At 36.5% G+C, this 27024-nt stretch overlaps 1 protein-coding gene across 1 annotated transcript; it reads right to left on the minus strand.

Annotated features, from left to right (window-relative positions):
* Positions 1-2157: 2157 nt before the first annotated feature.
* On the minus strand, positions 2158-18331 carry FGL1 (fibrinogen like 1). Its single transcript, XM_009808750.2, has 7 exons — positions 18266-18331; positions 12963-13143; positions 10308-10467; positions 8099-8196; positions 7044-7132; positions 6289-6476; positions 2158-2385 (listed from the first exon to the last, which is right to left on the minus strand). Exons 1-7 carry the CDS (start codon positions 18329-18331, stop codon positions 2226-2228), a joined length of 942 nt encoding a protein of 313 aa, XP_009807052.2. The 3' UTR covers positions 2158-2225.
* Positions 18332-27024: the final 8693 nt, after the last annotated feature.

Genomic DNA, 27024 nt, shown 5'->3' on the forward strand with positions numbered 1-27024 from the left:
AATTTGAAAATCATGCTGGAAATACTGTACTTACAGAATCTTTTTAAACTATTCCAAAACTTCCATCATATTATCAATGACCCATACCTATAGACCTGCTTATAGAGTTGCACAGGAACCCGTTTTAATTCTGTAATAAAATCGGATAAAAATACATATCAGATCTTCTCTTTAATGTTGAATGCTGAATATAGATATATCTGTATATAAGTATATACATATATAAATACACACACACATACATAGGCTAGTATGCCTTCCTGTCAGATACAGAATTTGATTCTGTTAAACTGATTAAACAAGGTTCCAAATAATCAGTTGTAGAGCTATCCATTGGTCCTCTCACGCAGGGGTGCAGGGACGTGCTAAAGGCTAGAAATCTCTAGCAGAGTATCTATTGATACATCAAGAAAAAGATTGGATTATTTAGAATACCTGCTATTACCACAAAAAGCACAGACCTCAAAACCTCTATACAGCAGATTTTTATCAGCACCATTTTCACATGATAACATTCTTTTTAGCTGCCTGAACCCCATTTTTTCTCTACTTAATTCACTTTTTTTGTTTAGGTGTAATCTGATTTATCTTATTGAGTGAGATTGTTTCATATGAACCTCTCTTCCCGCCCCACCGAGTTGTTCTACACATACTCCCTCCCTTATTCCATGCAATTCTTCCAAGGATTCTTGCCAAACTTCTGGTTTTGGAGGATGGAAATGGAAGGAAAAATGGCCATGCAGGGAGTTATCGTTCAGTTCACCTGTATTCATATCAATGTATTTATAAATTGACGGATAGATTGCCAAAAGTTAGGTTCAATTATGTTAAGCTTGACTGAAACTGGCTGCCAGGTTCAAAACCTGTTACTTGGACAGAGGGAGAGAGACTGGCAGTTCAACCACAAAAGCAAAATTATTTTAGGAAAGCAGGGAAATAAAAGTGCCCAGGTTTGGCTCAGATCCATGTGTTTTTTAAAACTTTCATTTGCATCTGCTCAACAGAAATGGATTACATTTCATCAGATAGCTTTCTAGAGAGTGTTCGTATCTTCTCCATGGCAGCAAGCACTAATCAGCGATTCTTGTTATTACTGGCTATTAGAGCCTATTGTGGTGCTAGGCACAAAAGCCAGGGGCAGGCAGAGACTCTCTTACGATTTTTCTTGTACAAGGAAAACATGGATCTGCAGCTTGAGAAGGGGGAAAGCCCAAGAAGCCCAGACAAGGACATAGGAAAAGATAACAGGTTTAGAAGCAGAACCACTTTGAAGTAACTGAACAGGGGATTCCAATTTGGAGAGTTGTGGAGACTAACAGATACATAAACAAATTAGGATTTATAGAGTTAAGCACTAAGAACCTCTAAAATGTCAGATTTTAGTTGCACATGAAATACACTTCCCTCTACACATGCATTATGATAGTCTATGTTCAAAGTGTAGCTCACATTAAAATTAGTTGCAGCTTTTGTTATTTAGCCTTTTGGTAAACTCCAAATGACAATAAATTAAAGTCCAGGTTTTGTTACCACATGTTACCAAAAAAAGAAAGGCATAATGGTTACCAAGAAGAAAGGTGTAATTACTGACCATCTAAAAATGTTATGATGTGACCAGCCCTAGAAATGCTTCAGCAACAACAGACAATCCACTTCTGTATGTTGGATTCAGTTGATTCTAGCCTGGTAGCATTCCTTCTCTTCCTTCAGTTCCCTACCTCATTCTTTATAATTTTATGTATGCTGTGTATACAACACATGCAACAAATAAATCAGAGGAATTTACAGGCAACTCACTTCTAAAGCCTTGAATCATTCCAAAGAAAGGATGTTCCATCCACTAAGTAAACCAGCCTTAAGCTTGCAGTACGTAGAATTAGTTTTCATTTTTGAGACAACACAGTGACAATGCTGGTTTTTTAAATGGTGAAAGGATTTATAGTTACTGCAGAAGCCGAAAATTCTCCACGTTGTTGAAAATTTCCTTATTCCTAAGTGAATGCCTTCCTTTTTAAAAAAACCTGTACACATAGTAGCACTAGTATTTGTATCTACAGACTCATAAGCCAGATTTTCTTCTCATTTACATCTCATAAAACTACTGGTTGCAGAGGAATTATTCCAGATTTATGTATGCATAGATGAGAAGCAAAAATCTGCCCATCTGTTTTAATTTAGATTGATTTGCTAGAAGATTAACTAGATACATCATCTTAATAAAACACTTAAACAGTATTAGGTTCAAAGTCTGCAGGTCTGACCTTCATGACCACGGATTTCAGAGAATACCACCACCCGTGCCAAGTGTACCAAACAATCCCGTTGTCGGTCTTCGCAGTGTAGGGGCCTTTGTAGTACAAACCGTTCAAGTTGGCAGAGTGACACCTGGTGGAAAAGTAAAGGAAAACATAAATAACTCCCGTCGAAAAGTTGCAAGCATTTGTAGTTTCTGCCTGAGTCAAAAATTTCGCCATGGTGATAACAGCCCAGTTTGACAGCTGCAAAAATTTGCATTTGTGGACTTCAGTGTGCCTGAAAAATAACAGTTTAATTAGGGCACAACTGCTCTTAGCTTCTTTGAAACAAAACATCTTTTTGTTCTTTCCACACGTTTTCTGACATGACCAGCTCTCTGAGTTTTGCCTGCTAATCTGTTTCAGTGGAGAATTATCCCAGAGTTGTTCAGGTCAGGTGTGGCAGCAGGGCATACACCAAGCAAAACTCTGGGAAAGAAATACTGTGCTTCTTTTTGTTGTTCCAGAGTAGCCCCTCTTAAGTTTTGCAGTTACCCCACATAGTGTTTCGTATGACAAAACGTGAATACTACCGTCAGTTTGCCTGTTCAGCTGTGGACTTCTATTTACAAATAGGTTAAATCTGACAGCTAATTAAACATATGTATACCAATTCACTGGATCATCAGAGCTAGAGTTTTATTTGACTATACAAAGAACATTCTTTTTTGGTTCTTTTAACACAGTGAAGCAGAAATGCTGTTAACAGTATCAAATGCAGTGGTTGGAACAAACACCCTCGAAAACCCAAAAGGCTTGAATAGGTACCAGCACAACCTTGATACTCATTAGAAAAAAGTTTAGATCCTTATGTGACCATACGGAGAGCAAAACGGTTGTTTCTTCTGCAGCACATTGTAATGAATTGGCTTGGTTTATCTGCCAATTCAGTATTTTGTTATAAGTGCTGTTAATACCTAACTGTCGAACACCATGATGGATTTCAAAAGCAGACTTCAGAAAATATGCAAACAGAAAACAGTCCAAATGAACCTTATGGATATTATTACTGGCAAATCTTAGTCTCTTTGGCTTTGCTTATGCTTCATTAACAACAGTTTTTGAGAACTGAAAAACTGTGATAAAAGCCTTATAGGAAAATTCTCATAAATATATGCTTATTCACAGCTTACAATGTTTAAGCTCGGTTTTGGTAATGTGTTGGTTGAAAGCTTATAAACTGCAGATATCAAAAGTGACTTTGTTTTTGAGGATGACAAATTTGTATCAGAACTGACATAATCTTTCTAGCCATACAAATTCTGCACTGAGCAGGCACTCTGTCTACTTTGAATCAAAACACAGATTTCATTAGAAGGATCACAATTGCTAAGAGGTATCTAGATCAACTGAACCCCTTCTTTTACTTCCTTGGATGGAAGCAGACAAAACATGATTTTGTCAACAGCAACATGAGCCAGTAAAACTCTTAATTAGTGCTGGGAAGCACTAATAGCAAAAATATACAGTATTCTGTAACCAACTGGATGCAATCTGAAGTAACTGGACATATTAAAGAAACAACTGGCATGTGGTTACTGATATGATATTCTGAAGCAATATTCATTATTCACAAGTCAATAAACACCTTAAAGTTAGCCTGTGTTCCTCCTTTCCTTCCAATAGGCTAATTTTTAAAGTAAAAAAATTGCACTGCAATAGTTTCAAAAGTACAGTCAACTCTCACTTATCTATGGACATTTTATCTGAATTATATATTAACTGTATAACAGATGGGAGAGATGGAGTTGGTTTCCTGAAGAGCTCTTTGAATTTTGCCTGTACTTACCGACTCCACTACAGCCCCCCAGGGATGTAACTATGCTGTCTCCAGGATGATTGGTAAGGCAGGAAGCCTGAGTTAGTGAGATCTGTGGCCCCAACTTGATGCCCCGCATATCCACTGTGATCATCCATGCATGGTGTAACTAAAACTGGGAGAGCTGGGGAGAGAATAAGCTCATGTCCAACTAGACTTGCTAGCTCTTCTTTTACCAGTTATGAACCTACTGACCTTTGCAATGCGCTGGATGCAGGAAAGCTTATGACCTGGGTGTAGTACCAGAGTGAACCCAGCTCTGTGGATTTGCATCCAAGCTGAAAATCTCTCCTAGAGCTTTGCTTACAAAAGAATGCAGTGAGGCCATTTTTCTGCAGAAGTCCAGGATAACAACTGCTGAGCTGATGCAAGACCAGTGCCTTTAAACTAGATCTGAGCTACTTCAATGTGGCCTCACTTGTGTCACATGCTTTGGCATTCATATTATCTGGGCATTTCTGTATTTCATTAGTCCAGATAGAATAGAGCTTCCTTCATAGCTGGGAGCTCCTATACAAACCAGCCAAGAGCACTAATTCCTTCTATGTTTGCTAATCTGTGCATGACAAATATGTGTTCTAAGTTCTTTTCTTTCTCTGCCAGTACTGTTCTTTTGGGTAGGAATTAAGGACACTGGAATTTTCTAGTATTTTGCAGTACTCAGTTTTATGTTGGGCTTAATATAAAAAAAGTCAGTATCAAGGCAGTGGAATAACACTATTAGTAACTCATTTTCATTCTCCAGATAGACTGTCACTTTAAGAGTATGAGCTACACAGCCATATTAGGAACTAGCCTGGTAGGAGTCAGCTATCTTTAGTAGTTATGTAGCACCAACTACAAGGTATTAATAACTGTCAAGTTCTGATCTACAGCTACTTTTGCAAAGGGGTCATTCTTTTGTCCAGACCAGTCGAATATTAAAAAAAAAAAGTTTTTAAAAGACAAAAAATGTATGCAGTTGACTAGAAGTGATTGGTGATTCACTCTTAATGAACTCCATGGCATGGTATCAGAGTTTTATGCTACTTGAGGTCTAGATATTCCTCTAAATCCACAAAAGTTCTGATTTCTTAGGAAAAGGATCTCCAACACAGTTGCCTTTCCCTTTCATATCTTAACTTTCATGAGAACTGCAAAAAAAATTTGTCTACATGTGATTTTTTCCCATATGTCTCAAACATTCTGCTGACCCACTATCCATGCAAATACATTAAAATGTATTAAAATAAGTAATGAATTCTGAAACATTGAGTTAATAGCTATATTATATCAGCTAAGCTGGTCACAGACTACTAATGGAAACAGAATTTGGAAAATGAGGAGTTAAAACACAGAAACAAAGGATGACACAACAGAGAGAAACAATGGAATTGATCCAGCCTGGCAGCTCTTGCCAAGTGAACTGAGATCACAGTGAGAGTAGTATGCTTCCCCGAGTTGTATTTTAAACCTATTACATAGCTAGATTGTGTAGTTTCTCTTCATGGCTATATTTATCTAACTAATTAAGGGAAAGAACATAGCTGCTTATACAGACAGTGCTAAGGCTACCAGTTTTATCCTTTCTTTTTGAATTGGTATTTTGTATGTAAGTAGGATTTTAAAACTCTTTTACTGAACCGTATTAAATAAAATCCTCTCAGTCCAGCCATGCTCACTGACAGAAACCGAGCAAACACATTCCCATCTTGATATAGAAGGAATAACAAGAGTGAGATGCTGTGAACTGAGGTGAAAAAAGTGAGGCTTAGTAAGCTGGCACTAGCTTAACTTGTCAGATCTTCTGCAGTACTGCCACATCTGGTCTAGTGCAACACAGGAGAAATGCAAGAATGAAGTGCAACAGGGATACATCTGCAAATTCTACATGACCTACTTGTGTAAAAACTGGTTACCTTAAAGGGGCAGAATTATCTTCTCCTTACTGTCTGATAACAAAGACGACCAAAGCCTATGGCAAATACCATTATCAAAGACCAGCTTGAGCTGTGTGGTAGGTGCTGTCCCTTCTAAGGTGAATCTCAGTCTTACCAGCACTGAGATGTCTGGTAGGGTCAAGGGCAGATTGCAAATATAATAAACAATGCCAATACTATCTTCTACCATATGTTATTATTGTATAAATACACATGAAGCAGAATAGTTGACAATACTGATATAAAATCAACATACCTGTTAAACCACCAGCCAGCCTTCTCCTCTTCAGCACAGTTCCCTTCATAGTTGTCATTGTCCCTGTCTCTAGTACTGAATTTCATTCCTCGATGATCAGCCCACCATTTTACTTCAGGATGAAATCCACCAGTGAGGGAATCACCAGCTGTGCCAGAGTATTCACCACAGCTCATCTCATAAGAATGCTAATGAAAAACATGAAGAAAGGGAAAAAAAAAAAGTAATCCAATATGTCTTTAACCTTTAGCATGTCAGACAGTGAAACTACAAAGAGGAAACTAATCTGTTACATTTGCTACTATATTTATGCTCAGAAACATCATGCCACGTAAACACTATGTACTAGATAACGAAGGGGTGTAAAGATGCTTACCGGGGTAAAATTTGTCAATAACTTTATGTATAATGACATAATAAAACCAGTATTAGAGGTAGTTTGCAGTACATATTAACAAATCAGAACATCATGTACCATTATTGTTGGTAATATCAACAAAAATAGAAAAAAGGCTTTTATCCATAGCTGCTAAAACAAATGATTCATACATCTTACAGAAAGCGTGAAATTGATGTATCAATGTAAACCACTATTATTACATATTTGAAAATTCCAAGCATTTCTAAGAAAAAAAATATGATAAAATGGTTCTACACAAACCTTTATGAAAATTAGGGAACCTGTATGTTTATTGTCTGTCTACAGAATCCATGTTTTCATTAAAACCTCTGGTCATTATTTAATATTTTATTACCTCTTCACCTGCAACTCCGAATCTTGCATATTGTGCAAAACGCCGTTCCCCTTCAAAATCAGTTAGATCAATTCTTAAAGTATAGTTCCCTTAAGAAATAACAGCACAAATTATTTTGGTTAAACTAGCCTATCTCACTACTTTTCAGAACAGAGTATTATATAGTAGAAGATTAAAATACTAATTGTGTTTTTATCATGAATCTTATCTGTATCATCACAGCATATTCTATGTTTTTTATCTTCTTTCTTTATGCATATTAAAGCATGTCTTGCTATTCTTTGTCTTTATTCACCTGATTCAGCTTAGAAAATTTTAGAATTATTCCAATACAGATTTTCAAGTGTAGACAAAAAAAAATCTAAAAAAAAAAAGGCCTCATGGGCTTTATATTTTAGTAAGGTATTTGAGGTGGTAATGAAAGGATAGTGAGAATCAATCAATAAGCGTACACCTGAGAAAATTAGATTTTTATACTCTGAAGATAAAAGAGTTAAACTAGGACCACATCCTGGTGGTATTGATTTCCATATGAATTAGCTGGCTAAGTCCATGGGTAAGTTTTGTATATGCAGCATTCTATAGCAAAGCAGAAGTTATCTTAGATTAAGTGACTATTAGAAAGATGGAAATAGCTTTCTAAGACTAGCCTAATCAACAGGACAGGCCTAGATTTACCTTCATGTAATAGCCTACACAGCCATGTAAAGCCCTGACTAAATGAATTGATACAGCATACTACCTGACTCTGGACTGTTAGTGATGCTGACTGTGAAATGGGTAGAGACAATTATTTTAAGGTATACTCCTGTCTACTGTTCCCTGTTTTGCACAGGCTCCCTGCATGCCATTGGCCCAATGACAATTTTAAACCTTTTGTTAGAATACATGTATTCAAATGTGTTTTGTTCTGAGACTTGGAGAAGTCCATGCAGACTAACAACAGAGCTCAGGATTGATACTAACAAAAAGGGTAACAAAAAAAGGCCCGGAAAGAGCAAAGAAACAGAAACAACAGAATTGTTACAATACAATTGTTACAATACAAATCTTACCTTGATTAGTCAAATAATGAAGGTTTTTATTTCCAAGCCAATATTCACCATTTGTCAAAACAAAATTTCCAAAGCCTTCTTCATAGTCAGTCCAGACTCTGAAACGTTTATAAATTACTAATTTATTTTTTAAAAAGCAAGTTTGCAAAGATGTTTATTTTATCATGGAATCATAGACCACAGAATAATTCAAATTGGAAGGCGTCTCAGGAAGTAATCTAGTCCAATATCCTGCTCAAGGCAGGGTCAGCCATGAGATCAGACCAGGTTGCTCAGGGCTTGCCCAGTCAGGTCTTGAAAACCTCCACGGATGGAGACTGCACATCCTCTTTGGGCAATCTGCTCACTGTTCTCATGGTGAGAAAGTTTTTCCTTATACCCAGTCTAAACCTCTCTTGTTTCAACTTACGTACATTGTCTCTCATCCTCCCACCAGACACCACTGTGAAGAGCCTGTTTACTCAACAGAGCTCTCTGCTCTGTTTTGTTAGTGATCTCCTTGTAGGTACAGGCAGGCTACTATTAGGTTCTGCTGAAGCCATCTCTTCTCCAAGCTGAATAAACCTTAGTCTGTCCTCAGAGGGCAAGTACTCCAGCCCTTGATCATCTTGGTAGTCCTCTGCTAAACTCTTTGTAGGTTCATTGTATATGGGAACATTAATAAACAAATATTTTAAACTTTATTATCTTATTTACATGGTTGATCTTCACAGAATTATTTCTATTTTTCACATGTGAAAGGCTCAATCCCACACTATACTGGTCACTGAATCCCAGTCCAAAGAGTAGTCCTAAGAGGTACATTCAAAGTGGTTTAAGATTAAGAGATTTTAAGACTAGAAGGAAACACATTAGCTCAGTCCAGTCTCTAGTATAGCACAATTTACCTGAAGTGAAAACATTTTTCCTGCTTAAATCTAAGGGGATCTAAGTGAATGTGTAGGTGTCCCACAAGCATTGTTTATTTTCTGTGATTTGATTAAGCTGTGAAACTCCTGCAGCTGGCTATATAATTTTGTACACTGAGGCATTAGCTAGCTGTTTCCAGCTTTGACTTGTTGACTGATTCTAACAATTTTTGAATTCATACTAATGCATAGTTTCAAGAATTAATGTGTATACTGAAAGCACTGAATCTTTTCCCTGCCTACAGTGGCTTTGAAACACTTTCTCAGTGGTTTTGGTTTCATGACATGTTCTAATGGGGACCAAAATATGATCTATTTCCTTGATGAGAAGCAACCATACTTCAACCAATGGATGAAAGTATTAGGCTGTGGACAGGCAGTTGTAAGAGAAAGCAGCCCCTGTGACTTAAGTAGCTCGTAGTCCCTGGCAAGGGAGAAGAATGGGTGGTGTGTGGTGGTAACAATTCTAAACTGCTACAGATTGCTTCTGTAGCTTGTCCGACCATATTTTGTAAAATAAAAATAGAAAAGTTTTCTTAGCTGGATTGCAGTTTTTCATCCTCTCTGGGGATCACTTCTCTATTCCATAAACATATTGTAAAGTTAGTTACAGTAATTATAAACACAGGTAAGACACAAATCCACAGAAGGAGGCAGATACGTGAAAAGCAAATTGGGCAAAGCGGAGGTTCTAAAAACCTTCTTGTTGCTTCTAGTATCTGTAATTATTTGTGTTTTTTTATGTTCAAGTCTCACAGTACCAAAAATTTCACTTCTGGACATTTCCCAAAAAATACTTGAGTCTTGGCAAAGACAAGGAGGTTAGGTGTCCACAAATCAAGTTTTCACCCATGTTATCTTTCCTGGAAGCATTTTACCATGAGCTACAAATTACTCTGTGGTGGGTTTCTCTCATACTTGTTTGCTGATGGTATTTCAGTTCAAGCAAATTGCTTACATTTATACTTTTTTAGATTTTTACTATTTGTAAAAGACAAGGTAGTCCTTTACTTGTCACTGAGTTCTTGCTCCAACAATTGTTAATGCATTTGACATTGAAGTGTCCTCATGTAAAATGCACAAGCTGCCAGAAAAAGACTAGAAGAGATGTCTTCTAGAATAGAGACAGAGCCAAAAGTGGTATCTCATCTGGAGGCTGTCCCACAGAATAACCATTCCTCCCTTTTATCGGAGATAACAACTTATTCATATAATTCTAAAGTCAAGATTTAACTTAGCTCCATCTGGTTTAATGGTTCTCCACTTTGTTTCCAATTTTAATGACTAAGTCTACTACCTACCTATTAAAATTCTGGCTGCCATCAGAACGTCTCTGAAAAACAGTCCAACCACCCCCTTCAGACATGTCACAGAAGGCAAGGAATTCAGTAGGACTCTGGATAGGTTTCAGCTTATAAAATCCACTTTGCTTATGGCCGTCATTGTAGATTTCTGCACAATCTGTTCACAAAACATTCATTGGACACAGTTTTTTTAGTCCTATACTTACTGGCAAAATCAGAAATCAAGCCAATAACGGAAATCAAGCCAATAATGGAAATCAAGTCACGTCATATAAGAGTCACATATGAACCAGGCTAATACAAAGGAAATACCTCTGCAAACACAATTTTGTAACTTTTGGGCAATTTCTTGTATTTGTGTTGCTTTAAAGCTTTATTGAGCCGTAATTACTTTGACATTTCTTTAAAAGAATCTTTTTTCCACTGTAAAATACTATCATTTTTGTTTTCATTTGATTAGCAAAATAATTCCTCTGGTTTAAGTGGTATCACTTCTAATTTACAAAAATATAATCCACATTAGAATCTTGTCACAATCGTATAACTTCTCTACCTATAAACCACACAGTAACCTTTAAAAACAAGCATGTACTTCCATGTCCAGAAAGTCCACAGGAGAACTGCCTAAAACAAGAGTATTAAATCATCAGGGCTGGAAAAGGGAAACAATTGCTGGACCTGATACTCCTGTCCCTTGTACCAAACAGGAGTAAAAATACATGGAAGACTACCCCCAAAAAGTGCAATGTATGTGTAAAATGATACCACTTTGGCTTGATACCATTTACAGCCTGGTCTCCACTGGTGTTAATGACTAATCAGCATTTACAGCAATGACGAAATTCAGAGCTCTTGAAAATATAACAGCAATGTAATTGCTGTTATAACCTTATCTTTTTTCCTCTACGAGTTAAGAAATGAAAGGAGTTCTTTGTTTATGTGTAATCTACCATCAAGCAGTCATACAGGAAAGACGTATAATTTTCAACATTTCTATTTTTCCTGGCGAAGGTAGGGCTGATTAACTGAAAGATTTTCCCTGAAACATTTATGAACATGTTGGCTGAACTTCCAGGCCAGTTTGGAACTTTCTCAACTATTATATTTCTTCTCAGTGAAAGTGTCAGTGGAGATTAGACATAGAAAATAAACACTTTATACTGAAAACAAATAGCTATGCCAGGATTTGAATAAACTCTAATAGAAAACATGATTTAAATAACAGCTAAGTTGTTCTTCTAGAGAATATCTGATTGGCTTATAAAAAATAATTTTTCTTGTCCATTATTTTCTTGTAGATTAGCAAAACACTTCAACATATTTTAATTTTTAGCAGATATATATAGTATGGAATTTCTCCCTCACTATCTCACCCCAAATTATCCAGCTCCGTTGACATTAAAAAGCTACAGCAGTTTGAATGAAATAGTGCAGTATCAATAGGGAAAAGCATCTTCCAAGCTATAAAGAAAGTGAAAAAATAATGGAAAAAACCATCAGAAACCAGAACAACTTAGATCTGTTATTTAGAATCACATATTAAGAAAATAAACTGAAGCATATGCTAAGAAAGGACAAATACCTTTCAGCTAAATGTGGTTTTAATAATCTTTTCCAGTAACAAATGAGTCAGCCATAATAATAAAAAAAAAGTGTTCTAGGATGCTGAATACATAAATAAATATACAGATAAAATTTAAAGTCAGACTTACAACTGCTTTAAATTTCATTTTAATAGTGCTTTATTATATTTGATGCCTTGTTATATGTTGTGATTTCTTCCAGCAGCATAAACACTACAAGTATATTCAAACAAGGCTATTAAAAATTATAGAAGTTTAAACTCTCTGTCACTGGACAACTAGAAACAAACACCGTCCAAGAATCAGACCCCCAAATGGTATTTTCAATCCAACTATTGGTTTAGATGCTGTTTTATTATTTTAAGAGTTTAGGCCTCACTCCAGCTACTACGGGCTAACACACTTAGCCTTCCACTGCAGGGGGACCGGATCACCACCAGAATGTTGGTGAGATTACAAAAACAACTTAAAACCAGTATTTTAGAAGCTGTGATGTCCTGAGCTGAACCTAACTCAGTCAAAATGGTGCAACATACAGAATATTATTAAAGTGAGATGCAGATGTCATTATGCCAGGCTTACGTGTATAAATATGGATGTCTCAGGGACTTTACAGATTGGAACAGAGTTGGTGTGTGCTTGTAAAGCACTCAATGCTGTGACTGTGTGAATGTGAACTGACCCTGTGGGTTAGAACTTTTTGAGATTAGTCAAAGAAGAGTGTTTAGAAATCTGTAACTGTTTATTAACATTTTGTAAATGTCTATTATTGGCTTTTATCTGTTGTATTGCTGATATTTACTCTGAATTTATTGTTCACTGATTGTTTTTTAATTATATGCTATTAATAAATCAATAAACCGCTTCAATCCTGATTTGATTTATACTGTGTGACATAATTAACAATTTTTCCCTGCGGCAGCAGACCTAGGTAAAAGCTGAACACTGTGTTTTAAACAAACAATTTTCTATGAGCTTTTAAAACAATAAGTCAATGGGCCCAATTGTGCTAAAGCTTCTGGGTATCATTACAATGAATGGAAATGAAAAGAATAGCTTCATTTCAAACCTGAATACTGTCTTTTTCCTCCCAAGTCAATGACACTCTTTTCATCTCCTCTGTCACTGTACTGAATCTCTTTCTTCTCTAAAAGTTGTATAATTTTTAACTGCTGCTGTTTCACACGATGTTCCAGAAGCCTCACCTGGCCCTGAAGTCGTATCTGCTCTTGAAAACAGTTCTGTGGATCCTAGAGAGAAAAACATATCTTATTGTAAAATCAACAATTTTTTGTCACATTTAACATGTGACACAAAAAACCCAACCAAATAAACCACAAATAAAATTAAACTTGAATAAAACATTTTAGTCACAATTTCCTACAGTCACTATGTTGACTTCCACCTCAATTGCTACCTCTACTGAAAATTATTTTGTATATTACAGAGTGTCCAAACATGTACCTGCTTTGCAAAGAGACCTTCTCTTTAGAGGCTGTAACTACCAGATCTCACTGCAAACTTGCAGAGGGGACTTTAGGGAAAAACACTATAGTACAGACCCTATCATAAAGATTGCTTACTGTCTATCACATGCCATGTACAGAGATTTACTATGCAGTGAGTCCTGCTAGTAACATTGTGAAGGTTCTAAAATTCCAGAGTTTTAAAGAAAAACAGTCCACACTGATACATTTTCAACTCATTGTGCACTTTTCAAATGCTTTTAGATTACACGCTTCTTATGGTAAGAATCTTAACATTGCCAACATAAATAATGTAAAGTTTCAAGCTCATTTTCGGCATGCTAAAATAAATAGTCCCTAAGAAGCTGTGAATATGCATGAAAAATAAAATTTAAAAACTTAAAGTTAATATTGTGCTGTGACTTGTACACTTAATTTTGCCATGCAGAGTGGGTGAGAAATGCAGCAATTCTGATATGGTGATACCTAGCACTCATTTCACCCTGGTGCCAATACGGATACATGACAAGAGAGCTGGAATAATGTCCAAATTCTGACATGCTGAACGTACGCAGAGCAATAAATAATTGTTTTTAGATTAATGACTATGGTAAAATAGCCAAAGTGAGCAGAACCCTATCTAGGGACCTTAAATTAAAACAGCCTGTACAGTTTCAAACAGATAGTAAACAAATTTGTTTTCAACATGGTGAAAAAAGCTTTTGGGGTTTTATGATACATTTTACAAATGTGACATGGTTTTGCACCAGTAACATTGCATCTGCAATTTTATATGACCAAACAAAGTTTAGTAGCTATGGTGCTTGCACAAGAGCCCAACTAACACTGTAAAAGCAAAATCAGAGGGCAACCTTTTGGTAATCTGATATACAAGATCAATACACAGTAGTTCTAAATTGGTGCAACCTTATTCATAGGGCAACATTATTTACATGAGCTAAGGATGTAGACCTGTAACATTTGCCACCCATATGGAAAAGGTGGTATCTTAGAACATTGCCCTATCACATTGAACTACAGAGAGATCTGAAGTAGCATACTGATGTGTACCTCCACTGGCATCTGCATACTTTCATTTGTATAAGGCTCAGGCTTCACCTATTTTCCGTGAACGCTCCCGCCAAAATGTTTCTTGTCATTTTCTTGCTGCACTGAGGTTTTTTTTTCTTCTATCTGAAAAGCTGATACCATTCTGTAAGTTTCTATGCAGCACAAACTCGGTTCTGGTTAAACTGACTTCCTTGCAGTATCATCCACCACAACTCCAAGAATAGACTTTGTGAATTAAATTAACAGTATTAACTAGTATCTGCATTTTATGACTCTACTACATGCAGATTTTTTGCATAATTGATTTGTGGTACTAGTTAAAGAGTTAGTTGTCAGACACTGGAACGGGCTGCCCAGGGAGATGGTGGAGTCACCATCCCTGGAGGTATTTAAAAGAAGTGTGGATGAGGTGCTTAGGGACATGGTTTAGTGATGGACTTAGCAGGGTTAGGTTTATAGTTGGTCTTGATGATGCTTGACCACAAGGAGGAGCTGTAAAGTGAGAGGCATGTTTACCAAACACTAAAATTTTTAGAATAAACAAAGCAGCCAGTGACCTAATATCCCTAGAGTCCTATCTTATTTAAGAACACTCCCTTGAAAATCTTTTTCAGTTGTTGATAGCTGTACGAGATCCCCAGCATTCCCTCCTTTTCTTCTAGCTGGAAAGGAAAGAAGAAAATACTTAAAGTATATGCACATACAGAGACAAACTTGCTACAGTGGCTTAGAGGGATGTTATTTGACCATAAGCACTGGTTACTGTGTGACATGTTGCATATTACTAAGAAAGGATGCACTATTTTGCAGTCGTTCCAGGGTGGTTGTCTCAACTTGTATTTGCAGCTTCATATAGACCCTTCACAAAAGCTGAGTTGAATTGGGAAATTCGAAAGAGGCTTCCTTGACAGGTCTCTGCAAATTCTCAGACTAGTCCCGAGTGCATACAGAAAATTACGGAGAACCAGAGAGCTGCATAGGTGGGTTGAGAAAGAGTGAATAAATAATTTAAAAAAATATTTCTGGGCTCACCCTGACGAGCGAATGCTAACTGTAGAAGTAAAGCTGTCCAAAAAAACATGTTAACAGTCAGACCAAATATTAATCCTAATTATATTAAGTTAAGAGTGATAAAGGAGCCACCATGCCACACTTACCAAGTCTACTGCAGCGTTTGTTTATTGAGAAGGTTAGCCTGTATCAGTCTTAACTCAGTACTCGCAACCTTGCAGAACAGGTAAAATACCTTAGGAAAGACCTGGGTGATCCTGGAAATGGTGGCCCCTGTCACCAGGCCCTTGAAATTTCATAGGCAAGACTTCAGGTGGGTAGTCTCTTTAACATGTGGCAAGGTCTGAGCCATGAAGAGCTACTTTCAATTCTGGACAGAGTAGGAGTCTGCACATTTAAGGAGAGGCAGCTACAGGCAGCTAAGCATGTTTCTTTCAGGAGTCGTGAAAATGCATCTATCATTTCACCTATTCATGCTGCTAAAAGCCATTCTCCTACTGTGATTAAATTATATAGTAGAAGTACAGAAGTTCTCAAAAAATATTATTGTACCTTAGAAAAACTTGGTACCTAAATTCAGTGTGACACTACTTCATATACCACCATAAAAGGACCTTTCCTTTGAATCAAATTAAACACAAGTCTGCAACAGGCTATGCCTCTAAATATTATTCCTAACTTTGCATTTTAAATTAATCTTTTCTTTTTGTTTATGTAAATATTGTGAATTACTTCATGAAAATGAAAAACTAACACTGAGCTGATTCTCATCTGCTTTACAGACAATACACTGGGGTGAACAGTAATATATCTACCTTACACATAGCAATTTCCTGATGAAGAGGATTTAAGCTCACAGTGCTGGTAAATAGTAAGTGACAATCAAGAAATTACCAGTTGTACTGATAACTACACCACAAGAAAGAAATGTCTGAGCAGAAACAGAGGTTTGAAAGTAACATACATATGAAAAATAATGGTGATACTTTGCTTTCTCTTCCTGACCCCAGCCTCCTCATTGTTGTCTGCCTCTGTCAACTCCAGACAAATCCCATTACACTTTGCTGCTGCATAGCCAAACCACAATTCTCATATTTGGAATTCAACACCTATTTTTCCAGTGGGACAATCACAAGTTAGCTGTGTAACTTCAGGGTGGATCAATGTGGGTTTTAGATCTGTAAGTTACCAGACTGTTCTTTTAATGTCCTACTACGCTTTTTCACAGGGTAACTCTTTTAAAATCATTAGCGTTAAACTAGTGCACAGCTAGAGAAGCAAATGTAACCTAGGTTTATAAGAGTCAGCAGCTACAACATATTGCTATTCCTTTTGTTAGGTGCGGACCAAAGTTAAACTATTACAATGTTGAAATACTAAAAAAATGTGAATTTGATTGTGCCAGTTTCCAGTGGACAGTAGTGCCCGCTGATTGAAACCAGACTGAACATAACCTGTTCTGTCTGTTTCAGTGAAGCAACTGTTTGTACTACACATTGAGAAGCAATTATCTAACAACTGCTGACAGCTCTGCTCTTGGACATGTGCTCCCATATTTAAGCAGCTGCTGCAATTAATGTGCATTCACCACCTTTATTTCATTATTGTGTGAACTATTTAGCAGCTAGTGACCTTCCATTAAAATTGATGCTATAAATTAGACTCAGAATACTTTATGAAAACTATAAAAATAAAAATTTTTAATTGAGGTGTTATTTCCTATATTGTCAGAATTTAAATGAGCTCCAGAAAATCTCTATTGCGTTTAGTGTTTTAATGAGATTAAAATGTGAAAACTTAAGAGAGAAATTTCAGAATGTTCCCAGTTTTTAGTCACAGGGTCAGCTAAAGCCCATAATATACCAAACAAAAAATCAAAAGAAAGCAAACATGTTTCATTGTAATGTCTTTTTCTCAGTAGGCTTCTATAAAAATTAGTAACATTTTTCTCCACTGAGCAGAAGTGATAACAGAGGCAGGTGCTTCCTATTCTGCCCCTATAGAGCTACTTATCTGAACAAAAGGCTTCCATAAGATAATGTAAACCACAATGATGCTCACCTAGCTGTAAATTCAGCAACCACTTCCACCTAGGCAAGTATGAATCAACAATTCAATCATCTCCCAGGTCCTTGCTAGTTAGGACCTGAGTATCAAAGTAGGAAGGATAGCCAAGACAGGCAGTACAAGACTGGTGAGGTAAGACATATTTTAAGCAGTGGAGTGAGTGTAGCTGTGGATCTTATTTGAGAAACAGTTGTATGGCAAGTGGACAAGGTAGGAAAGAACAGAAACAGTCTTCATCCAGAGTGTCAATGACCAGAAATACTACTGCTGCAGCCACCGCTTTAGGTGTTCCTGGGTTTTGCCTTTCTGTAAGTATGCTACACAAAACTAAAGGTGTTATTCTGAATTAACATTACCTCTGCAAGGTAGTATAACTGTCTTGTGTGCCTTCTGTACAACGTGCCTCTTAATGCATCATATGATACCTCTTTTTAGCAAAGATATTAGATCGCCTCCTATTTCATGTTGGATCCAGTAACAAACTGACTGGATTACTTTGTTCAGTGCTATTGTTCAGTCATTTCTCTTCCATTGTATATTTATGCATTTGTTTCCTCTTTTGTTATTGGAAACTTGTCCCCACTGAACATCATTTGAAGATATTTCCCCGGTCTTTCAGTTTTTTTCTGAATTCTAATCTTTTCCATCAAGGGTTCTGCCATCCCATGTAGCTGAGATACATTGTAAGCACTATGGAGGACAAGGTATGGAATATTTATAAGAAACTCTATAGACAAATTTAATTACTAGAACTTACAGAGCTGCCAGTGGCATCCATCAAGCTAGCTGCAAGGACAAAATCAACCATTATCAAAATCTTCATCCTTTGGAAGCTGTGAAGTAGAACAACAAATGAAATACTAGTTAACTTAAACATTAAAACTAAATATTTACACCTGACATCTTAAATTTTATTCAAAATAATCTATTTAACTTATAATTATTTTCTTACATATTGTAAATATAATGTATATTTAGGCATCATTACAAATGTCTAAAATAGTCTGACCAAGTACAACTCCAAAACCCAGTAAAACCAGAATTTATCCTTTTAGGACACTTTGTATCAAAGCTCTCCATGTATTTTAGGACAGCTATTCAAGATTCAAACCCACGCATTTTATTGTGAAACAAGACAAAAGAAAAATACCATTCTAAAATGCTCTGAAAAGCAGGGCAATATTCCTTTTTGGTCCTTTAAAGTTGGGAGAAAGCTCTCTGTTATATTCAAGTATTAAAATCTGAATTGGGCTACTTGTCCTTGAACAAAAGAAGAGTTGTGCAACTTCCGTGTGTCAGGAGAGAATGGAGATAATTTTACTGTTATAGAGTAATTTTTGGGAAATATGCGTAATAGTTATCAGCTTTTATTCTAACGGTGACAAGGATGACATCTTTCAACTGACAGATATGCATATTTTGTACTGTATGACCCATAGCATTTTAAATCTCATTATTTCATATGAAAAGTATTTTATATGCCAAAAAAAATCACCATTGTATATCACTGCCTTGCAAACATTAGCTGATGTAACTTCACCATTTTCTGTAAGGCAGATGTGTGCTTTTCAGCTCACAGATGAGAAATCAAGGCCTCCAATTACTAAAACATTTACATAGATTATACATGAACCAATTCTAAATTGATTAGTTAAACTGCTGCAAGCTATGAGCTGAGGAATGTTTCTTTTTTTTTAAACTTAAAATATTTTCATTCAGCATATGCTAATGCCTGTTTAAACCCAAATATGTGTCCAGCCTGCTTTTTCTACTTATTAAAATAAATCAGCTAACTACATGTTAAAACATTTGTGGTTAGACAAAGCGTAAGACCTATAATAGAGATTAATGATTCAATGTCAGCATGTGCTTATTGAAACACCAACTTTACAGAAATTTCCACTCATATTTCTACAGGAATTAATATAAAAAGCCAGTGGAACTTTAGTAGACTGTGCTTTTTACTGTATGAATATAAGCAAGGTGCTTATGTGAAGTATGTTTTTAAGTTCTTGTAAAATTGGACAAGTCCAACTTTATTTTCACCAGTCTCTGAAAACCTCATGCAAGAGTACAAATTACCGCCCAGCCAAATTTCAGGTTTTCAGCACCTACCTATAAAATACTTACGATGCTTTTTAAAATTACTGTTACCTTATTTAAGTAAGCAACTTTTTTTTTAGTTCTGAGTTTTGCTGCTTTGAAAGCATCATATTTGAAAGTATAGAGTCGTGAGGCCCAAGTATATCTGTATAAAGCTCGTTACAGCAATTCCTGCACTGGACTGATGCAGACACAAGGTGTTGAGGGTACTCTGTACCCACTGACTCATGTTACAGACAGCTCAGAAGGTTTTTTGAAGCATTTTGGACATATGCAACATCCACCATTAAGCTGCAAAGCACTGTACTAAACTTACGCCTATCTCTAAGGATTCCAAAGGAATACATTAAAAATTACCTATAAAACGTTTCTTGAGTAGAAAGTTTGAACTGAAAATCTTAGGCTGAGTCATTTCTATGCCATAAAATTTCTGAATTTTAAGTTGTAAGTTGTTCTTCATGCTAACCAAATAACCATTATATCATTTGAATTAGAAACTTTAACATAATTCAGTGCAACAAGTTCTGCTACTGTTTGAAGTGGTGAATCCTATGAATTTCAGGCTTAAAAAACGAGGTGGGGGAAATCTGTAAGAATTGCCTAGCATTGAATTCTGTTATTAATTTAGATTTCCAAGGTTTCTGCCATGATAAAACTTGCACTTTCACCATATGGCAGTAGTAATTATGGCTATTGCAGCCACTACTGTGAGTAGTACTACTACACTGCTGAAAGCAGCTGTTGCTGTCTGTTGCAATGACACTGTCTGTGAGAGGACTGACCAAAGAGTATGTTAGCTATCTGGACAACCCGCAAATGATGTATCTCTGATAACTGCTGTCCCAACTCCATGCATATCTTAAATATGTTTTCTAGGAGAGAAGGGACTATATCTTTTTTTACTGTAAGATTGATATTTAACTGTTCTTCATTCTCTGTTATTTTCATTATACAAGCACGCTCTTCTCCCTCACATTAGTCTTAATATTCAAACTGTTCTATCATGATTTCACTGCCTGTGAATGCCTGAATACCACAATCAATCTTAAAAGGGTTGCACCACTTTACAACTATAGTATGTCTATTTTTTAAAAAAAGACTATCAAGTAAATCTGATATACTGTTCAGAGAAATTTATGTTAGTTAAAAAAAAAAAAAGATGACTACCAAGCACAACCAAGGCAGATCACGTTCCTTACGGCATGTGGGAGCTACTACGAGCAAGCTGCACAAAAGTAACAAAGAGCTGAGGAGCATAGAGTGTGTGCAGTTGGTTTGGTTTGTCATTTTCAGATGAAGTCACCTTTCTATTTAAAGGGTGCCTCTTTCTAAAGCATGTTCCTGTTGTGGGGGACTTCATAAGGGCTGCACTTGGAAGACAACTTAGTTCAATATTAAAGCTAATACAAGCAAAGATATGCCCAAAAGACATTACGAAATACAGGAATAGTCTAATAAATATAATTCTAAATGCGATGATTTAAATACATTGCTCAAGATATTATAATCCTGGAGTTTAATTTTTAAGGTAGTTGGACAGTAAACCCAGGATGGATTATTGATCCTGTAGTCTCTCACAATACGACCTCACTATGATCGTAAGAGAATTAAGAGGCATATAAAGAGGGAGAAACTGAGAGCTCCATTTGGCAAATCTGTCAGTCAGAAACAGGGAAGACACTGAAACAGAGAGGACACAGGAAAAAAAAACATGGAGTGGACCTGAAGTAGGAACACCTCCAGTGGTGGTGACTGCAAAAGAAAAAAAGCAACAAATGTGTTCAAGGAACATGTGGACGAGGCATTGTGGGACATGGTTTACTTGGGCATGGTGGTGTTCTTCGATGGTTGGACTTGATGATCTTACAGGTCTTTTCCAACCTTAGTGATTCTGTGAAGGGTTGGGGGGACCAAAATCTTTTTGCTGTTGTCCTCCCAAAAATGGAGAAAGGTCAAGAAGACTGGGAAGAGACATGAAAACTTGAGCTCTGAAAGGAAATGGCTGACCTAATGGTGTTTCTCTGCTTCTGTCACTGCCCAGCAGGGAGACCCAGACAAAGTAGAGGACAGTAAGCAGTGCTGATCCTGGAAGGGGCAGCACCTTCTGCCTTTGAGACAATTTCTCAGCACGTATAAACTCCCGTAGTTTATCTGATCCCACAGTTGCAGTGAGATGAGATTCACTGAGTGGTCAACTCTACAGTGATTAAGAAAAGTGGTAAATAGGGTCAAGTGCCATATATGTTCAAAGTGCTTTGCGTATACTAACTGAATCAACAAGTTCAGTCTTGGAATTAATGTGGGTAACTGTTTACTTAGTTTTCCACATTTCTACAAAAAGTTTCAGAAAAGGTTGTATGAATAACAGTTCTCTGAAAGTGTACATGCATGCTCTTTGGTAATATGTAAAGCTAAAGTTCTGTTCAAGAGAAGCTTAAAATCTTGCTCTAGGAAGACTGCTTTGAAAGTCAGTTTCTTAAATGAGTTTCTCCACTCATTTAAATATTTACCCTGGTTGTTACATAGCTATTTAAAATGCATTTTCCAGAAATGTACATGGAGGGTAAAATAATCAGAAATGTAGAGAGAGAATACAACCACTGATAAACATTCACACACAATGCAATAAAACCATTCACTCCAAAAAACTGCAAACATATTACAAATCTTAATCCATGTCACAGATGAAAACAATTGCATAACTTAGCAAATATTTTTGTGTTGTTGATGCTAGAGAATCCAAAGAGTTAATAAGTGCTGAGAGACTACCAAGGCTTTTGTTATAACACCTGTGTTGGTTTAACAAAACCAAAAAAACCAAATTTGTGCAGGGGAGATACCTTTCCAGGAAAATCTTAATCTCAGACAGCAGACATGGATTAATTACCACAGATCATGATAGAGTGAGAAAAAACTTAGTGTAATATTTTCAAGTTGAAAACGCAAGCCCTTAACAGTCAGCTGAAAAAAAGAATCACTTTCTGTTTTAATAAGATTGACATTTAAGGGCAACTCTTGTGAAACCTTGAAATTTTATCCATAAAAGATTATTCATTTACTATTCAAAGATTACACCTGGAATGTGCACTTGCACAGCTGTGCAGAAAGATTTCTCCAAAGCTATGGAATAAAAATTCTAGAAAGGTACCTTTTTCCTTCTCTGTGCCTGGACTTTCTTTACAGGCTACTCAGACAATCAATCCTATGTTCAACTTTCCCCTAAATTTGATGGTTTTCCAAGTCTTTCAATAACAAGTTTCTAAATAGATTTGATGACATTAGAGAAACTCAACTGTCAGACTGTTTTCTTGTTTCTGAATTCTGGAGACAGCAAACTAGATGGAATTCAGATGCCCATTACAGTGTCAGTAAGAATTACATTGCTAATAAATACAATAATAAGAGAGAATCTGCCAAAAGGACAGATAATGATTTGAAAGATTTTTGTTTGCTTTCTTAAAATTCAAACTGGTTTTAATGATTAAACTCATGCAAGAATTTTGCTTTGTTTTGATTAGGTAGTGTTACAAAACTTGCCCCATTTTCTTCATCTGAAAAATGGTCAATAACTCATAATCTGATCTACTTTTAGGTTTCAAAAGCAGCCTTGTTCAGAGAGCCATACGTTATTATAAATTCAGAAACTACAGATTTGAATATGGGATTTATTAACTAACTAGATATCGTAGCAAAATAGCTAGATCTTGCTAAAACATTCATACATCATTAGCAACATTGCACCAGTTATATGGCCTTCAAAAACATATTACTTTTAAACCATAACTATAGACTATAGCAATTACCCCAAATTCTTCCTTCTTCCCTCACAGGTACCTAAAATGTTTACCTTTACCCTCTGGACAGAACTCAAAGTTGTTAAATCTTCTTAAGCTGATGCAAAGAATTCCAGAGCCCTTCCCAGGCTGAAATTGTTTTTGCTATTAAATTCTGTAGAGTTGAGGCTCACATGTGCTATGAGTCATTGGGCAGGAATGTTTCTGAGAAGTTGCAGTTATCAAGACTAAATTGCAACATAAGAAGGAGAAGACAGTAATTCTGTGCCTAACACAACACTTCTGAATAAAAATATAGATCAAAAATAACAAAGGATCACCCATTGCCTTTCACTGCTCTGATCCAGGAAATGGGTCTCAGCACGATATTCAGCTATATACTCCAGTGCTTTCCTGAATCAGAGCCTAGATCTCTTAGGCGTCAGAGCTCTATAGAGAGCATAACTGACTTAACTTATTTAGAAATAAAACGTACTCACTCAGACTAGAAGTTACATGTTAGAGGTGATAAAATAAAAATAAATCTGCTAAAAAAACACTCCAAAGTAACAAACATAGTACAGACAAAGCCAAAGGGAACAAGAAAAAAAGGACAGAGAATCAGATTTTTTTATCTAAATTGGAGGGCACTCAGAAGCACATGATCTCAGTGACTTGGTTAGACAAAATCCCTTTCTATATAAGCTTTTTAGAGCCAGATGAATACATCAAAGAATGTTTTAAAATGCAATTTGTTTTGAGTGTTTGCTCTCCTTCTATGTTTGCTTTTCCCAAAAAGTTCAATAAATGAGTATGCTTAAAGGAATGCTTCTGGAAGAAGTGAACTCTTAAGGAAATATTGAAAAAAAGCAGTAGAAGGCATTTTACATTCTACAATATAAATATTCGCACCATCAACTTCCTTTTGAAGACTAATACTTGTTGCACACTTCCTCTGAATAATTTCTGGTGTGTTATTTGCAATCTGTTTACCTGGCAGTATTTCTCTTTACTAATTACATTACATGAACTAATTAACTTCATATTCTGAATTTCAAATATTTAATAATTGCAATAAATTTCTCATAAGTAGCCTACACTAAGAATCATTCAAAAATTCAAAATCATTCAGCAAGTCATTTTTACTGGGAGTCTTACTATGGCTAATGACTTTTGCAAGGAGGGAGATACCTGTTCATAGCACGAGTCTTAACTCTCAACTTAATCGATCATTACTCAGTGGGTGGGCTCTGAATTTAGAAAGTGGAAAAAAGGCATGGAATTTTGAACTCAGATTTATTAACCATTTAAACGATGTACTGAGGGTTACAAGTACGTTCTCCATCACCTGAAGTCTTTAAACAAAGACTAGGTGGCTAAAATGTATGGCTGTGGTTCAGTTAAACATGAATTACATACAGCGTCAAGTCAGAGATTTGTGTTACTCAGGAAGTCTATAGGCTACCCATCATCAGAATGATTTTGCAAGAATAAACATACTAAATAGAAGACTCCCAATGACTATACAAATGGAAGTCGTATAAGCACAAAAGGAAAAGAGAGGTGTCTTTCTTGGACCTGTTGGATATATCCAATACTGAAAACTGGCAAATGTCACAGACCTTAATGTGGCCAGTGAAGTCCTAGCTGTTCACCCAAATCTTACTCAGTTTGCTGCTCTTGGGATAGTTTGCAGAAGTGAAAGCAAAATATGGCAAGGATCATTAATTATTCTTTTATCAGTTTTTTGACAAAAAGTATGTATAAAGGATAAAATTCTGTTCCTCACTTCTACACTAAATCAAGATGTTTATCACTTCCTATAAGCAAGGTGAAAACAGTCAGTTGTTTTAAATCCATCATATCTTTTGTGGATGTTTAAAAGAAATAGCTAGCACAAAAAGTCAGTGGTCTTTGTTCCCACTGTGTTAGTGCTTTCAGCTGAGACCCTCCCCAGGTATTTTATCTGACAGAAGTTTAACAGCTTTGGGCAATCCCAAACATGGATACAGGCTGGGCGATGCGGATTGAGAGCAGCCCCATGGAGAAGGACTTGGTGGATGAAAAACTGAGTATGAGACGCCAATGTGTGCTCTCAGCCTAGAAAGCCAACCGTATCCTGGGCTGCATCAAAAGAAGTGTGGCCAGAAAGGCCGAGGGAGGTGATTCCCCCCACCTACTCCTCTCTCATGAGACACCACCTGGAGTACTGCATCCAGTACTGGGGCCCCCAACACAGGAAAGACATGGACCTGTTGGACTGGGTCCAGAGGAGGGCCACAAATAATCAGAGGGGTGGAACAGCTCTCTTATGAGGACAGGCTGAGAGAGTTGGGATTGTTCAACCTAGAGAAGAGAAGGCTCCAGGGAGATCTTATAGTGGCCTTCCAGTATTTAAAGGGGGCCCACAGGACAGATGAGGGGGGACTGTTTGTCAGGCAGTGTAGTGATAGGACGAGTGGTAACGGTTTTAAACTGAAAGAGGGTAAATTTAGATTAGATATTAGGAAGAAATTCTTTACTGCGAGGGTGGTGAGACACTGGACCAGGTTGCCCAGAGAAGTTGTGGATGCCCCCTCCCTGGAAGTGTCAAAGGGATGGGGCTTTGAGCAACCTGATCTAGTGGAAGGTGTCCCTGCTCATGGCAGCGGGGTTGGAACTAGATGATCTTTAAGGTCCCTTCCAACCCAAACCATTCTATGACTCTATGATTCTAAAATCAGCAAACACAATGAGTTCATGATATCATCCTTTTATCATTCAGACTCAAAAGAAGTTGCAAGCACACAAGAAGCTTTCATAGTACAAGGAACCACAATTTTTTCCCTGACAAGATGTAACGCAGGTGTTAAGCACTATTTATAAAATATAAAGCTTTACTTTTTCTCATGTGTATGATTTTTATCCAGTAAAGTTTTAATTCACCTTCAGCTGTCACGTAGAAATATGGAAGGGTCAAAGATCGTACAACCATAACATAGTAACTCTCTGTTTGTCAAAATGTACTTTCATTCCATCTGTAATAAATTAATTTGTTTATGCTGTTCTCTGCATTGTTTTAGTTTGTGTAATGCTAAGGATAAAATAGAAAACACGTGATGGACTCCATTCTAGGATTGGCTGAAATCACATATTTGAAAATATGCAGTCAGCATTGTATATCCAACAAGATGATAATTAAATGGTCTTTCACATATGCTAAACAGTAACAATAACAAATTGAAAATACTTCAAAATGGAATATGCCGCTTGGTTTTGTAACTTAGACACTAGGCTTTTTTCTGGGGGAAAAAAACCCAAAAAACCCCCCAAAACCCAACCTGACTAACTCCATCAAAATTATGAGGTCTGAGTAAATTTAACTTTGAGGTTTTTTTATTTTTTAACATATAAAGTACTAGCAATGTGTTACTTCCATAATACTATTTTGTTACCGAAACAGAACAGAGCTGAAAACAAAGATAAGCCAAACTCAGCTTTATGACTAAATATCTCTGTACATCCATGTTTTTAAAGGTAGCCTCCTTTCCAAAAGTAAGTGTATATATTTTTATGGAGTAACTTAAGAATTGCATGGTATGTTTACAAGAAAATCTGGTGAAGTAGTTATCGTAATTGACAATGTAGCAGTTACCAGAAT

The sequence above is a fragment of the Gavia stellata genome, chromosome 5 (genome assembly GCF_030936135.1).
Source record: "Gavia stellata isolate bGavSte3 chromosome 5, bGavSte3.hap2, whole genome shotgun sequence".
Taxonomy (NCBI): Eukaryota; Metazoa; Chordata; class Aves; order Gaviiformes; family Gaviidae; genus Gavia; species Gavia stellata.

Bases quoted from the DNA above. Each gene is read 5' to 3' on its own strand.
- FGL1 (XM_009808750.2), bottom strand. From the start codon at position 18,331: ATGAAGATTTTGATAATGGTTGATTTTGTCCTTGCAGCTAGCTTGATG. The intron at 13,144-18,265 runs GTAAGTTCTAGT...TTTTCTCTCTAG, and splicing joins TGGATGCCACTGGCAGCTCT to GATCCACAGAACTGTTTTCA. The intron at 10,468-12,962 runs GTTTGAAATGAA...TTTTGTGAACAG, and splicing joins AGGAAAAAGACAGTATTCAG to ATTGTGCAGAAATCTACAAT.